The sequence below is a fragment of the Pteropus medius genome, unplaced genomic scaffold (assembly GCF_902729225.1).
Source record: "Pteropus medius unplaced genomic scaffold, Ma_sr-lr_union100, whole genome shotgun sequence".
Classification (NCBI taxonomy): domain Eukaryota; kingdom Metazoa; phylum Chordata; class Mammalia; order Chiroptera; family Pteropodidae; genus Pteropus; species Pteropus medius.
In genome coordinates, this window is record NW_024351733.1 from 3,261,341 (window position 1) to 3,275,470 (window position 14,130).

The following is a 14,130-nucleotide window of genomic DNA, read 5'->3' on the forward strand; positions in this document are numbered from 1 at the left end:
TCTTCTGTGACCGTGAACCAGTACTGTTATCCTGAGAGGAAAATGACTATTCAGGTTAACCCCTTGGCAGCCAGTTGGGGCCTGATCTTTCCGTGTCTAAGGGTTTATGGAATGCACATCGTGAAAGAAACCTAAAAGTTATTCTGTATCCTGGTAAATCCCCTAACTCCATACTTGCCATGTAATGTCCTTTGAAATTATTATATTGGTAAATACATCCTCTGGCTAGAAATTCCAAATATTGAGATTCCGTTAACTGTCTTTGTACCTCGTTAAGAGGACATTTGTATAAAGCCACCCTGCAATGTGCTGTAATGGAGTGGCAGTAATGACAAGTGAGCCATCCTATGATGGAGAGTTGCCGATAGGTAAGGACTGGCAGAAAAAGGGTGGAAAGCCAAGATGCACTCATCCCGTGGCTGTCACAGTGGAAGGAGCTGTGATACCTTTGCTTTTTGTGCGTGCATGCCATAGAAGAGGCAAAAGATATTGCCCAAAACAAAACCTAGGGCTGAATGGCCCATTTCTAGAGTTTTTGTTTAGGTGTTTTGAAAATGGCGTTTAGGGTGAGGGTAAGGTCATCCTTGATATTAAGAAGAGATATCTGAGGCCTCTATGTGTGTCAGCAAATAATGGCATCTACCAGGATGATCTCAATCCAGTGCCATCGTACCTGTCTTTCGACCTCCATGACTTCCTACCATTCCAGTCTATCCCTGTTTACTGTTTCTAGAATGATCGAAATGTAATTTTAGCTGAGTTTTAGTTCTAGTTCTCTTAGATTTTTGTAGAAGCTCACGTGGTTTTTAATTCTTTCCTTTTTTATTGCCAGACAAAAGGAGAGAGAATATACCACTAGGATATAGAATGGTTTGTAGTAAAAATAAAAAAGATTGAAACATTGAGAATGTGAATCCCCATATCTCGCCTTCAGGGCTGTCATTTGACATAGGTGAACAGTTTTAAAAGAGCTCAAGTAATGGATCTTGCATCTTAAGAGGTAGAAAGAACCTTGAGAATTTTCATCCTTTAAGCACTGGAGAATCTATAGTATTTTAAAAGTGGAGAACCGTCTATAACTTCCCTTGGTAATTCACACTAATGTTTTAACAACTTTCACCATCAGGAAATTCTGCCGTATGAATTACAGCCTAAATTCTTCATGCTGCTTAAGCCTGTTTCTTCTTGTTCTGTCCTCAGTAGAGGGATTGAACAGCTGGTCACAGGCCCCTATGCAAGAGCCACTCACATAATTGAACACTGTTAATAAACGGCCCCTTCGGCTAACTTTCTTGCTCTTTTTTCCTATGGCTAAATAATCCCAATTCTCTTAAGCTGTTCTCATAGGTCTTTCAATCCTTTTAATTATCGTTGTGCTTTCTGCCAAGCCTTCTCTAGGTTCTGGGTCACCTGTAGCCACCAGAACTAGATACCATTTTCTAAGAAGGGTTTGAACAGTACCGAGGGTAATGAGGTCACTTCTCCGTGAAATACTTGCTGTGCCTTTAGTTATACATCACAGACGTGGTGTTTCCTTTTTTTCTTTTATTTTTCTACACCTACATTTACTGCTGACTCATAGTCAGATTGTTTTTCCGTCTTCTGGAATGCATAGAAGCGTTCTTTTATATTACATTTTCTGTATTAAGCATGAATTCTTACTCTCTGCAGCATGTCTTTGAATCCATCATTAAACAATCATCTAAACCTAAGTCAGAAGAAATAGATAGGTTCAGATTAAGCAACGATAAACCCCTGTTTTAAATAGGAATGAATTAGTAGTGCTTTTCAATTTCCTGCCTTTCTATAATGGTTTGTCTCCCGGCTACAAAGGGTTATTTTGATAAAGTCAGTTTCAAGACCAGTGGAGCAAGATATTGTTATAGGACATACTGTAGCTGAATTTTATAGTTCTTTTGACAAAGTCTCTATTGTGTCTTTGTGTACAAGATGGAGAAACATGTACAGTAGAGATTAGACATTGATATAACTGAGAAAAATCATACTTCAACAGCCAGAGAGGGCTGAATGGTGGATTTGTTTTGACCTGAGGTGCAGCCTCTGGTGGTGTGGCTCACATTTGACCTTGGCTTGTTTGATATTCTCACCAGTGAATTTTTCATGAAGACAGAACACACAGAACACATGTTTTAAAATGTAAAAATTATACGAAGTTGGCTAATTTGTTGGTTGTAACAGTCAGATTTGTAAAGATATGAGCTTGTACAGTGGGCCCAAAATGAGCCCCGAATGACGGGACAGCCCTTGACAGAAGTGAAAGGAAACAAACCCCAAATGAACTAGTACAGAATGGAGAAATCACTGGAAACAGCTCAAAACAGCATTTTCCTTCATGCCCAACAGAGCATTAGTCCCTTGTGGTGTTCATAGGCCTTATAAGTTAAAAAAAAAAAAAAGATAAAGGTCTTGGGATCACTGAATAACAAGTGTGGGAAATTCTGAGGTCAAAGTTCAATGTATTTCTTTACCAACGAACTTCTTAGCTTCTAATATTATATTCTAATATATTCTGATATTCTAATATATTAATATGCATGAAGAATTTTAAGAGGTGGGCATAATGTGCCATGTTTCCTTAATTAACTCGACCTCTTCAAGAAGCGTTTTGATGGATAATTGATCTGCTGGGCACACTGGGAAACGCTGACCCAGAGATTTTAGTTGAATGAAAACCCTCTGTGAGCCTATAGTATAGAAGAAAACCGAGTCATCCAATTATATTGTCCAGAAAAATGGAGGTGCCATGTCCAGCAGATCGTATTTGGAGAATAATTTTGTGAAAGACAATGGCAAACCAAGCCATGTCATATGAGGAAGAAATAAAAGGAATAGGGATGAAAAGGCATGGATAGACTTGACAGCTCAAGTAAAATATTTAAAGGGTTGGGTGAAGGCTGAAAATTTCTGGATTTCTGATCAGATGGATAATAATAATCACTATAACAATAGCAAACACTGACATGGCTCTTGCTATGTGCCAGACACTGTTCTAGGTGCCTTTCACTTGTTAATCATTTCAATCTTACAACAATCATATGAAGTAGACACTATTAATAGTTCAATTTCATGGCAGAAGAAAGTTAAGACACAGAGATAGAGTTATTTTCCCAAGATCACACAGCCAATAAGTGGCAAAGCTGGGGTTTTAACTCTCGCGGTTGGACTCTGGAGCCTCAAATCTTATTTGCTGGTGGATTTCAGCTCAAGGTGAAGAAGCACTTTTAACAGGAGTCTCTGTACGTAAATGTTCAAGATCGCCCGTTAAGGATGTCTGCTTTTGCACATGGGTGGTTTTTATACAGTAGCTATAAGAACACACTGGCATTGGTAAGAGTTTGGGCTCTTGTGGTGCCATTCCAAAAGTATGAAATCACTTGCATAGTCCCTTTCATCTTTAGGTTCTATAATTCTTTATTCTTTAAATATTTCTTTGTGTGTGTGTGGGTGGGGGACACCTACTCCATTGGAGGTCTTTTATTTCTTTACACTTACCATGCCATGAATTCAGAGGGAATGGGTTCCAGCAGCTCAGGCTCTTTCCATTGGTTCTCCCATAGTGCGCTTCTCAGGCTGCAGCAGGCTGGCGCTTCAGTTCAGCCCAGGTACCTTTCTCTTCGGCTTCCTTTATTTTTATCATTTTTCTTCACACTTTTCAGGAAGCTATCGCGGCTCTTAAAGTGCTTAATATGCTCAATACGTACATTAATTCTCTTGGTAAGAATCTTGCCCTTAACTTCGTTGTTTACAGCAATGCCAACCACATGCTGGGTAACACTGTAGGCTCTTCTGGTTTTGCCATGGTAACATTTGTAGGACGTTCGTTTTTGAACAGTGCCCATTCCTTTGATGTCTACAATATCACCTCTTGTAGATTCGCATGTATGTGACCAAAGGAACAGCTCCATGTTTTCTAAAAGACCCAGAGAACATATAGCGGGTGCCTTTCCCCTTTACCTTTGTGTTGGTCATTTTGGCGAATTACTGGAAAATGGCGGTTTGGGCCCAAAGGCTCTATAATAACTTTTTTATATTTAAAAAAATCTTCTACAGAGTACCTCTGTAATGGCACCCTACACAGAGAAAAGTGCTCACCAAAAGCTTTTATTAGTAGTTTGAATTGGTACCATTTTGCAGCTTGGATATTCAGGGTTAAACAATACATTATAATGTTGTTAAATTTGTAATCAGGGGTAATGACTGGAGTACTGCTGAAGTGGAGAGTGTTGCCAGCCAAATGACCTGTTGGTTCAAAACCTCCTGCCTTTCCGTCTGAAATGTAAATAGAGTCTTTCTTAGAAAACTGCATTCCAAGAGAAGCAACATGAGTTTGCAGTTCAGATACTCATTGCCTGTATGATACTACATATCTGTCACATATTCAGTTTAATTGGTCTTAGAATAAGTAGTAACCTTTGGCTCTTGGCAAAAGCAAATGAAAATCATTTCTAGAGAAGGCACCTCTAAGGTTGATGTAGTACGTAGTTAAAAAAAAAAAAAAAAGGCATACAAGAAATCAAAATGAGCAGAAATAACAGTCCACAGAAGCAGACCCCTGGTAATTTCATATTTTGGAATCATTAGAGACAATTTTTTTGAAAACTATGTTTACTCTGTTTTGTTTTTGTTTTTGTTTTTAACAGACCATTAAAAAATATCTGCAGGGAACCACAAACTTTAGAAGTGACCTTTAAAATGACCAAATAGAATTTGTAAATATTAAAAAGCACAGTAACCCACATTTAAAACTTACTATATGGGTTTATATCAGACCGAATGCTGCTAAGGAGAGGAATAGATACCCAGGCAGAAAGGATTATCAGGAATGAAGCACGAAGGATAAAAAAAAATGGAAAACTAGGAATGTCCTATTCAGAGAAATGCAGATTAAATTGAAAAGGTCTACGTTTATCTCTCAGATTGCTGTAAGCAGAGTGGAGAGAGAATGGAGAAGAGGCACTATTTGTTGAGATCATGACTGAGAAGTATCCAGAGCTGACTAAAAACTAACCCACAGGTTCAAGAAGCCCAGTTCATCCTATAAAGTATAAATAAAACCCTAGGAGCACAACACAAGACAAGAAAAGGAACAGCAGTCAGCTTTACTGCTGACTTAACAGTAGCAACAGAGAAAGTGAGATAAAAATAGGAAAATATTTCAGTGTGCTACAACAAAATAAAAACAAAACTCCTGCAAAAACTTTCAATCTAAAAATCTATACCCAGTGAAGATAGCTGTTAAGAATATAGATTTTAAAAAAGAGATTTTCAGTCAAAGAAAACCTGAGAAATTCACCACCAACAAACATTGACTAAAGGAAATTCTAAAGGATATTTTAGGCAAAACTGATCCCAGATGGAAGATATGAGATGAAGGAAGCAATAAAAAACAAACAAAAGTGGTCAGTGTATGGATCAGTCTAACAATATAAAAAATTAAACCACTGTCTTGTAGGGTTAATAAAAAAACAAGATAGAATTAAAATGCACGAGTATAGTAATACATACATCAAGTGATGGCAAAATATATTTCGAGTTTTCTAACATCATTGTACTGTTTGAGAGGAAGACAGACAAGGAAACAACAGGTCACCATGAAAACAGCACTAGATCTGCTGGAGTTTTGGATTCGAGTATCGGCTGTGCCACCAGTTAGTAGTGTGGCCTTTGAAACGCTACTTCTCTCATCTGTGTCTTGTCTGTACAATGCATCTTTGGGACCAGATGAATTTTAAAGCCTCTTCATTATGATGCTATGACACACTGAGAAATAGATTCTTTAGGGGAAAAAGGGAATCAATAGTTCTTGAGGTTTTCTTTTTTCCCCCCTCCTTTGAAATTCTATCAATAAACACTTAGATTTTACTTCTGGCTAACTCATCTGTCTGTTCAAAACCCAAAGCTAAATATAGTCTTGCTCAGGTGTGTATTTTGCTTTTTGTTGTTTTGCTTTGTTGTCATCTAGTAGCCAAATAGAGTAATGGCAATTTACCAAAGCCTTAGGGATAGGTGGCTCATATAAATGCTAGAAGGACATCTGCAGAAATAAACTGGGGAAGTGGGCATCACTGTGCAACTACTGTTTTTTTTTTTCTTTCTTTCTTTCTTTCTTTCTTTCTTTCTTTCTTTCTTTCTTTTAACGTATTACCTGAACTGACATATGCCTCTTTATTTTCATTTTCTCTCAAATTCTTCACCCCCACCCCTCGTCTTCCTGCTCCTTGTTGCAGGTAGGCTATCAATAAGCCTGAGATTGAAGCTGCTCTTTCCTAGATTGATGAGACTGGAACCCCAGTCCATGGTGTGTATGCTCCTATCCTGTAATAGAGGATACAAGGCGCGGAAACTGCCAAGCATCAGGCCAAGTGTAACATCTGCAAGGAGTGTCCAATCATCGGATTCAGGTATTAGGAACCAAAAAAAAATGTCATTTTTTTCTTATCATTTCTCTTATCATTACCTTTTTATGACTTGATCTTTTACCTCCTGTACCAGTTATTGTTAGTTTGTTCCTCCTCAAATTGGGAGAGGAGGTGATCAGGCTGGAATATCCATCACTCTTGTCACTTCCCTGATCACTGGGTTATTTTGGTGGATCCGACTCATTAGGCAGGTGTCCCTTTCCACCTTCATTCACTCTTCAGCTCTACAGAGCCACTTCTTCGGTGAACAGGACTGACTGCCTGTCTCCACTGAGATATTTGTCCATTTGTCCTTTAGGGATATACAGATAAACTGTGCCTTCTCCTTCCTGGACCCAAAACATTTTGTGTCTGTCTTTGTCTGTCTGTTCAATTGTCTAACTGTCTGTCTGTCTGTACCTTCTCTCTCTTCTTCTCTCTCTCTCCATGGTCTTTTCTGCTTATAGAAACCCTCTAAGAATCAGTTATAAAACTAAGAGATGATTCTATTTTGGGAGACCCTTCATGGTAGCTCAGTGTCTCATTTACTTTGCGCCACTTTTATTCCACCTAAAGTAACAAGTTTTGTTTTTAAGAACCCTAGAACTTACTTCTTCATCTGCGAATCTGATTATGCTCTTTGCATAGTATCCTAATGAACTTCTAAGGGAATGTAAAGTATGCAAGTAAATGAAAGATTCACAAAGCAGCTAAGAAAAGAACATGTTCCTTATAAATTTAAAAGTGAAAGAGATGGGAAACAGAGGATCATTATTCCGATATTCTTAAACTGTCAAGGAAAACAATTGGCTCTTAAATCTTCAGCTTTGTTGACCTGTTTGGGGAGGTGGGATATTTTTAAATGAATCCATTTTATTGAGCAATAACCCGAAGTCTAAATTCGGAAACGATGATCTATGTAAACATCTGGATCAACATCAAGGGTTCCTTAGTGATGAATAAGCCATGAAGTTGTAAACTAGCTATATAGTCTATGCCTGTGCAGAATCCACTTAGCAGCTAAGTAAATACACTTCCTGGGTATGCTTGGACTTGTTTTTTAATAACTACTTTGTATCATTTGTGTGCTCCTGTCCTTCCGTACTTCATGTTGTTTACGAAGTGGTTTTACAAAAACCTTTAGAAGTTTCTAAAGACTAGATAGACAACACTGAGTAGGCAGGCAGTGCTTGCAAAGGACACCTTAACTTCCTAGGTTTTGGCAGATAAGAATGATACCGTGGGGGATGGGGAGGGGAAGCTGCAGGGGAGAGGATTACATGCTTTGGAGGATCTAAGAACATTTTCCTATTCACTTCTTTTGCCCTTATCAAATTAGATTATTTTAGGAATTAGCACTTCTCTTTCCTCTTTCCACCCCCCTTCCTCAAAAGATGGTTGGGATCTAAAAAAGGTAGCTTTTTCCCCACATTCCCATATGTCACATAAGGAATATGTTTATTTAAATTGGCTAAGATCTTTCTCATCTGAGAAAGCAAAAAGCAGAGAGTATGAAACAAAGAATACAGTGTTCTGTGAATGGGAGGAAATGTACCATCTAGTACTCACAGATTATAAATTCCTTCATCTAATCTACTTTTTGTCCTTTCTTTGTGCTTCGGTTATCATATGGGTAATGTGATGAGGGATTTCTGAAGAGAGACATAAAAGCTATTATCCAAGGAACTCTCTGAAAATGAATCATGTCAGTCTGTACGAAGGTGTAGTTAAAGCAAGATTTGTTTTAATGGAAAGTTCTTGCTTAATTTTCTTTTGTCTTATGAAATTGCTTTATCCTTATTTTTTTAAATAATGGGTTTAGAAAATTTTGACCCCATGATGGGTAGGGGGGCCTACCCATCAATGCATCGAGCTCTCTCTCCTGGAAGTTCTTTCAAATTCTAGTATTTGGTCTTCAAAAGACTGGAAGTGTGCCAGTATCTTCTTACTTAATCTGAGAGTTCCTAGTAAAGTTTAAATAAGAGCTGAGTTTTTCGTCCCTCCTTCCATATGTTTATAGGATAATCTTTCTGCCAAAATGTTTTGCTACTGTAGGAGAAGCACCAGAGAAATCTGGAGGTAGGAAGTTAATCACTTGCCTTGTGGGATTAATGAACAGTGCAGTCTGTTTCTAGAATTAAGACAGTGTGGAAGTCGGTTTGTAAAAGAGTGCTCTTTGGGAATTGGATTTGAAGAAATACAGACGTGTTTGTTTTTGTTCTTTACCAGGTACAGGAGTCTAAAACACTTTAATTATGACATCTGCCAAAGTTGCTTTTTTTCTGGTCGAGTTGCAAAAGGCCATAAAATGCACTATCCCATGGTGGAATACTGCACTCCGGTAAGTTAGATGCCTCCCGACATGAGTTATTTTACCTGGAAGAAGTTTACATTTGGGGCAGTATTGCAGATCATGTGTAAGGCTGTGATGTCTTAAGTTACTCCAGATGGTTCCCCAGATGTTCCCCAGCTAAAGTGATGCCAAATTGTAGGCACCAGGGACTTATCTTATCCCTAGGGTGTAGGGCAATGCCTGGCACATGTGGACCATTATAGATACTCAACAGATATTTTTGGGTGAATAAATAGGTTTTTCTTCCATTTGCATTGGTTGTAAGGAAGGCATTTTTTCATTTTTTTGCACAGCCCTATCGGTTGCATGGAGAGGTTTTACGGCTGTGTGGCATGTTGGGTATGGGGGTGTAATGTGAGTTCCCCAAAATTCATAATCCACTTCTTTCAATCTCTTGCTCATCTTTTATCTGGTTTATATACTAACACTTAGCAACTAAATGCTAGGTGTTTACCTTTCAAACTACCCTGTGTGAAATAGGTATTATTTTTATCCCCTTTGTACAAATGAAGACTCTCAGGTCCCAAAGCTAAATAATTTTCCCAAGGTTCTAGAATTAATAGGTGGAGCCTTCTCCTATGACGTTGTTTTGGAAAAATGTCCTTAAACACTAGCTGCTTGCTATTCAAAGTATAGTCTGTCAACCAGAAGCGCTGGAATCACATGGGAGCTTATTAGAAATGCAGAACCTCAGGCCCCTGCCCTTGCCTTTCTAAATCAAAACCTGCATTTTAGCAAGATCTGCAGGTGGTTCCCTATACACATCAAAGTTTGAGAAGCTCTGCTTTAGAGTACTTCTGTCTTCCATCTTCAGAGTGATCTTCCCAGTTTTTTCATTGTCTTTCTTGCTTTGATTCCTTTTGCAAAGGTATTCAATGATAGAGAATGAACCATGCAGTGAATAGAAGGATATTTAGTGGCTGAAACATGGTATCCGTGTGGACAAAATAGTTTCAAAATGCCGTGAAGTGTGGCGAAACTTAAGGTTAACTTTTCGACTGTAAGACTTCTATAAACTACCATTTATTGGGTAGCCTAGTAGTCGAGATACTTCATTTATTCATCGTCACAACTTCTTGAGGTATGATTGCCCCCATTTCACAGATGATCTGAGCCTCAGATAGGCAAAGAACTCACTCATCCAAGTTAACCCCACTAGTAAATGTCAGGGTGGGTTTCCAAACCCTGGTTGTGTCTGATTCCAGAGCCTTCGCTCTCAACCCCTGCTCTCCGAAATTAGAAAACCAGTGGCCTATAGGAGGAGCACTGGAGTGGCCCTTGTCTTTAGGTCATACTTCTCCCAAGTCTGAACTCAGCGCTATTTTCCTTTCAGACTACATCAGGAGAAGATGTTCGTGACTTTGCCAAGGTACTAAAAAACAAATTTCGAACCAAAAGGTATTTTGCGAAGCATCCCCGAATGGGCTACCTGCCAGTGCAGACTGTCTTAGAGGGGGACAACATGGAAACGTGAGTAGTGGCAAAAGCAAAGCAGACTCTCATTTGATGTATATCTGAGCTCCTTTCAGCTGAATACCGTCCTTCACTCCCAAATGCAAACAGTCTCTCCTATTTCTTTCTCTAGATTTACTTTAGCTGAAAAAAAAGCAAACAGGTGTAAATGTTCAATCGCCATTTTGCTGTGTCAGTTGTCCAAGGACAATTACCTTTTCCAAAAGTTTATCACAGGGAAAGCACCACATTACAACTGCTAATTATCTCACAAAGCTTTTTAAGAAATATGGGACTGTTTACAAATGAGTGATTCCAATATTTCATTTTGATTTTTCTCCCTCACAAATCCGTAGACGTGTGTCTTTTTTTGGATCTGATTGTGTGGTCATATCTAGTCACTTTTTTTTACTTGAAAGAAAATATAGTCACAGGAAATTACTTCACAGTAAGTAGTAATGATTCTCATGATCAAACTGATGTTGTCTTCACTTCTTTTAAACTGTCTCTTCTTTTCTCCATAACGCTGGTGGCAGTCGCGCCACTGTTTGCTTTTCTTTTAATTCACTTTCCACTTTTGTTTGGCTGTAGCTTTCCATGGTTCATACTTAATTGGTTGGATTTTATTTATTTTGACCTTTCAGTAATTTTTTTTGTGTGTGTGTGTGCGGCTCAGTTTGCCTTTGTCTTTTCACCACCTCATTTTTTGTTTTGCAGTCCTGTTACTCTGATCAACTTCTGGCCAGTAGATTCTGCGTGAGTACTGCTGAAGGGTGCTGCTACCACCAACACATCTGCTTGCTGAGTTTTAAAATTTTTGTTTCGTTTGTTTATTTGTTTTGTTTTAAAGACATATTAATTTCCCTTTCATTTCATTTTTTTCTTCCCTTGATAAGACTTTGAGGGTGCCATCTACCACAGATCAGGAGAATCAGAATGAGGTTTTCAGGTCCCAACTGGTCAGATTTGAACCAGCAGAAATCCTGGCCTTGAGTTCAAATTAACGTCAAAGAAATTATTGGATTGTTAGTTCTATTCCTGGGAGATGTGTTTCTGATTACGGAACAACATATCTTGAGCCACATTTCTTGAGATTCAATGCTTTAGGACCTTTAAAAGGATGATGGTTTGTTCTTTAGGGCCTCTTCTAAGTGAGTAGATCATTAAATATCAGCAGAATTTGTTTTATAGTATGACGTTGAGTTTGGCCGAATAATTTCAATGAGATATGTGGACTTTTTATCAGGTTATGCCATGCTATCGGACTAATATTTATATACAGGAGCTCATTTTTGAACTAAACTCACTTTGCTCTCCTCTCCACACTAACTCCTCTCCACAATAACTGCTCAGCTCATGAGCCGTTATACGTTTACACTGGAAGGAAAGTGTACTGTAGTCTGTTATTACTATGGGTGTGTATTAATAATACTAATATTAGATACCAACTGATAATTGATTTATCTCAGAGTTTATAATGTTAGAAAACTCATTTGGTGGGGGGTCTTTATATTTTTAGCAAACAAAGTGTGCATGTTTTAAAGTCATTGTGTGGAGTTTTTATAACAAATTTTTGGTATTTCAAAATATACTTTATTAAAATATGTATTTAAAGTAAGATAGCTCTATTATATATAAGAGGTAGATGACCAATTTGGAAGATAGGCTTATGTGAGAATTCAGTTTATTTTTAGTGGGTCTTTTTTATTGTTCCACCATGTAATTTAATTTAAAGTAGATTCTTTTTTTTAAATCCTGTAGTGATAAATGTAAATGATTGAGGTTTATTTTAAGTCTTTATTGGCCTAAAGGAAATATAAGACATCTTTTTTTTTTTTTTTGCTGTATTATTATCCCTTTATTTTTTGAGATATGGGAACTATAAGTAGTGAACTACCTGATTTCTTTCATCATTGTGCTTAAACAACTTGGAGCTATTTAGATTCAATTATGTGCCTTGTTATCAGTAATTCTTTTCCCTAATCCAAGTAGTCGACTTGTTTATAGAAGTTAGACCCTTTCGTAAATAAGCAGCTTTTAAAAAACTGATATGCTGAAATGCTCAGCTTGATTGGATCCTGGTAAACAAATGAATTTACTCTGGATTGGAATAAATTTTAACCAATTAAAAAAATCCAAAGCACAGACATCCAAAAGCATAATTTTAAAAAATGCATGGATAGCACAAAATAATAAGCAAAGAATAATTAACAGTTCCTTGAAAGGAAAGAAGAAAAACTGTTGATTTTATACGTGAGTTCATGAGAAAAAAAATCATGACTATCAGTTTAATGTAACTAATTTTAAGTAGAGGATGTTTGTCTTAAACTGTGAAGAACTTTAAAGTTAATAAAATCCTTTATTAAAATATCTTCTCTAACAACTGAAACGTACCCATTTTGTCCTCTTACAAAGTTTTCTGGATTATTCGGAAATAGTGGAAAGTTCTAATTTTAGAGAAGAAAACAAACCCAGCAGACTAAAGTCCCTGTTTTCTTTACCAGTAGTTTTACTATAAAGTCTTTATTCATAGGATTATATAATTTATAAAATATATTGTAAAACTACCCTATTCAGGTAAAAGAGCCAAGTCCTAAGGTATTTTATTTTCTAAGAATTATATCTGATGTCAACAAATCCTATGATGATGACAGCATTTAATCCATTTACATGGATCATGGAATTTGAAAGTTTGCTGAGATACAGATCTTTTATTTTTCCTAGACAAAACCTTTATTTACCTGGATTTGTCATATTGTTTGAAACTAAATCTAGCATAAACCTTTTACATTGTTTGTCTACAAATGAGACAGTCAAACAATATTCTTTGAGCTTTGAGACCTAAATAGATGAAAACTTATTAGTGGAGTTTTCACAAAAGAGAAAATGGTGGTGGGTGGAATGGAATTGGCCATTAAGGAAAACAGAAAAAATCCTTCTGGATTTATTTTGTATTTAGGACGTGGGAAAGGAGAAGAGTATTCTTACCTTCCCTTTAAAAAGTGTTTTAGGAAGCTTTGCATTTAGTTTTGTTGCTGGACTAAGTGGTTTTGTACTTTTACTAATTCTTGTTTTTTAAATGATTCTTCCCTGACCATTACTCCCTTTTGACTCATTTTCTGGTTTAATAAGTACCTCCTTTAGTGTGTATATTTTTTAGATTTCTGGTTATTATGAGTTCTCGTGCTTGTGCATGCTGTGTTAGGTGCTAGGTGCAAGGTGCATTAATAAAAAAAAAAAATAACATGGAATTATCCTCAAAGCTAAGAATTAAAACTCTGCATAAGATTTTCTGTATCAGATTTTATTAAAGTGTTTTGGATTTACATGCCTAGTTTTCTTGGTGTAGTTATGCTACACCAAGGTCTCAGGCTTTCTTTCTTCTCTATACTATTATAAGGGAAAACAATATATTTTCCTTGGTGGTGGGCTTTTAGCTTATAAGAAGTATATAACTAAAAGACTGGTCTGTTCTAGAAGATAGGGTTTCTAAACCAAATAATGCAAGTACTTAAATTATCTTTACTTGCAGTGAATATTTCAAAACAAACCTTAGCATTTTTCTAATAATGGGCTGCTTCGGAATTCCAAGAAACTAGCAGATTAACTCTCCAAACCTATAGTGAAGATTCACATGGAAATTTTTGGATCTGCCTAGTAAATTGGGTAGTCATCCTTTTGTTTCTCCATGATAGTTTAAACGTCTTTGTGATTTATTGCAAATTTGATTATGGTTTCTCTTGACATAAATTGGTTTCATAAATAAGATATTTATCTCTCAGGGAAGACTTCAGCTCCCTAGTTATTTGCTGTAGTATATTGTAATCATCTTACGACTGTGTTTTAAGAAGTACGGATTTCTAGCACATTCCCTATGTAAATCTAGGTAACTGCATGTGGGTTTTT

The 14,130-nt window shown here is 37.0% G+C and overlaps 1 protein-coding gene across 1 annotated transcript in view; it reads left to right on the plus strand.

Moving 5' to 3' along the window:
* DMD (dystrophin) overlaps positions 1-14,130 on the plus strand; it is a 1,897,222-nt gene that overhangs the window by 1,837,238 nt on the left and 45,854 nt on the right. Inside the window, 4 exon segments of the mRNA XM_039846417.1 lie at positions 6,253-6,422; positions 8,649-8,760; positions 10,106-10,242; positions 10,942-10,980. Coding sequence (XP_039702351.1) covers positions 6,253-6,422; positions 8,649-8,760; positions 10,106-10,242; positions 10,942-10,980 — 458 coding nt within the window.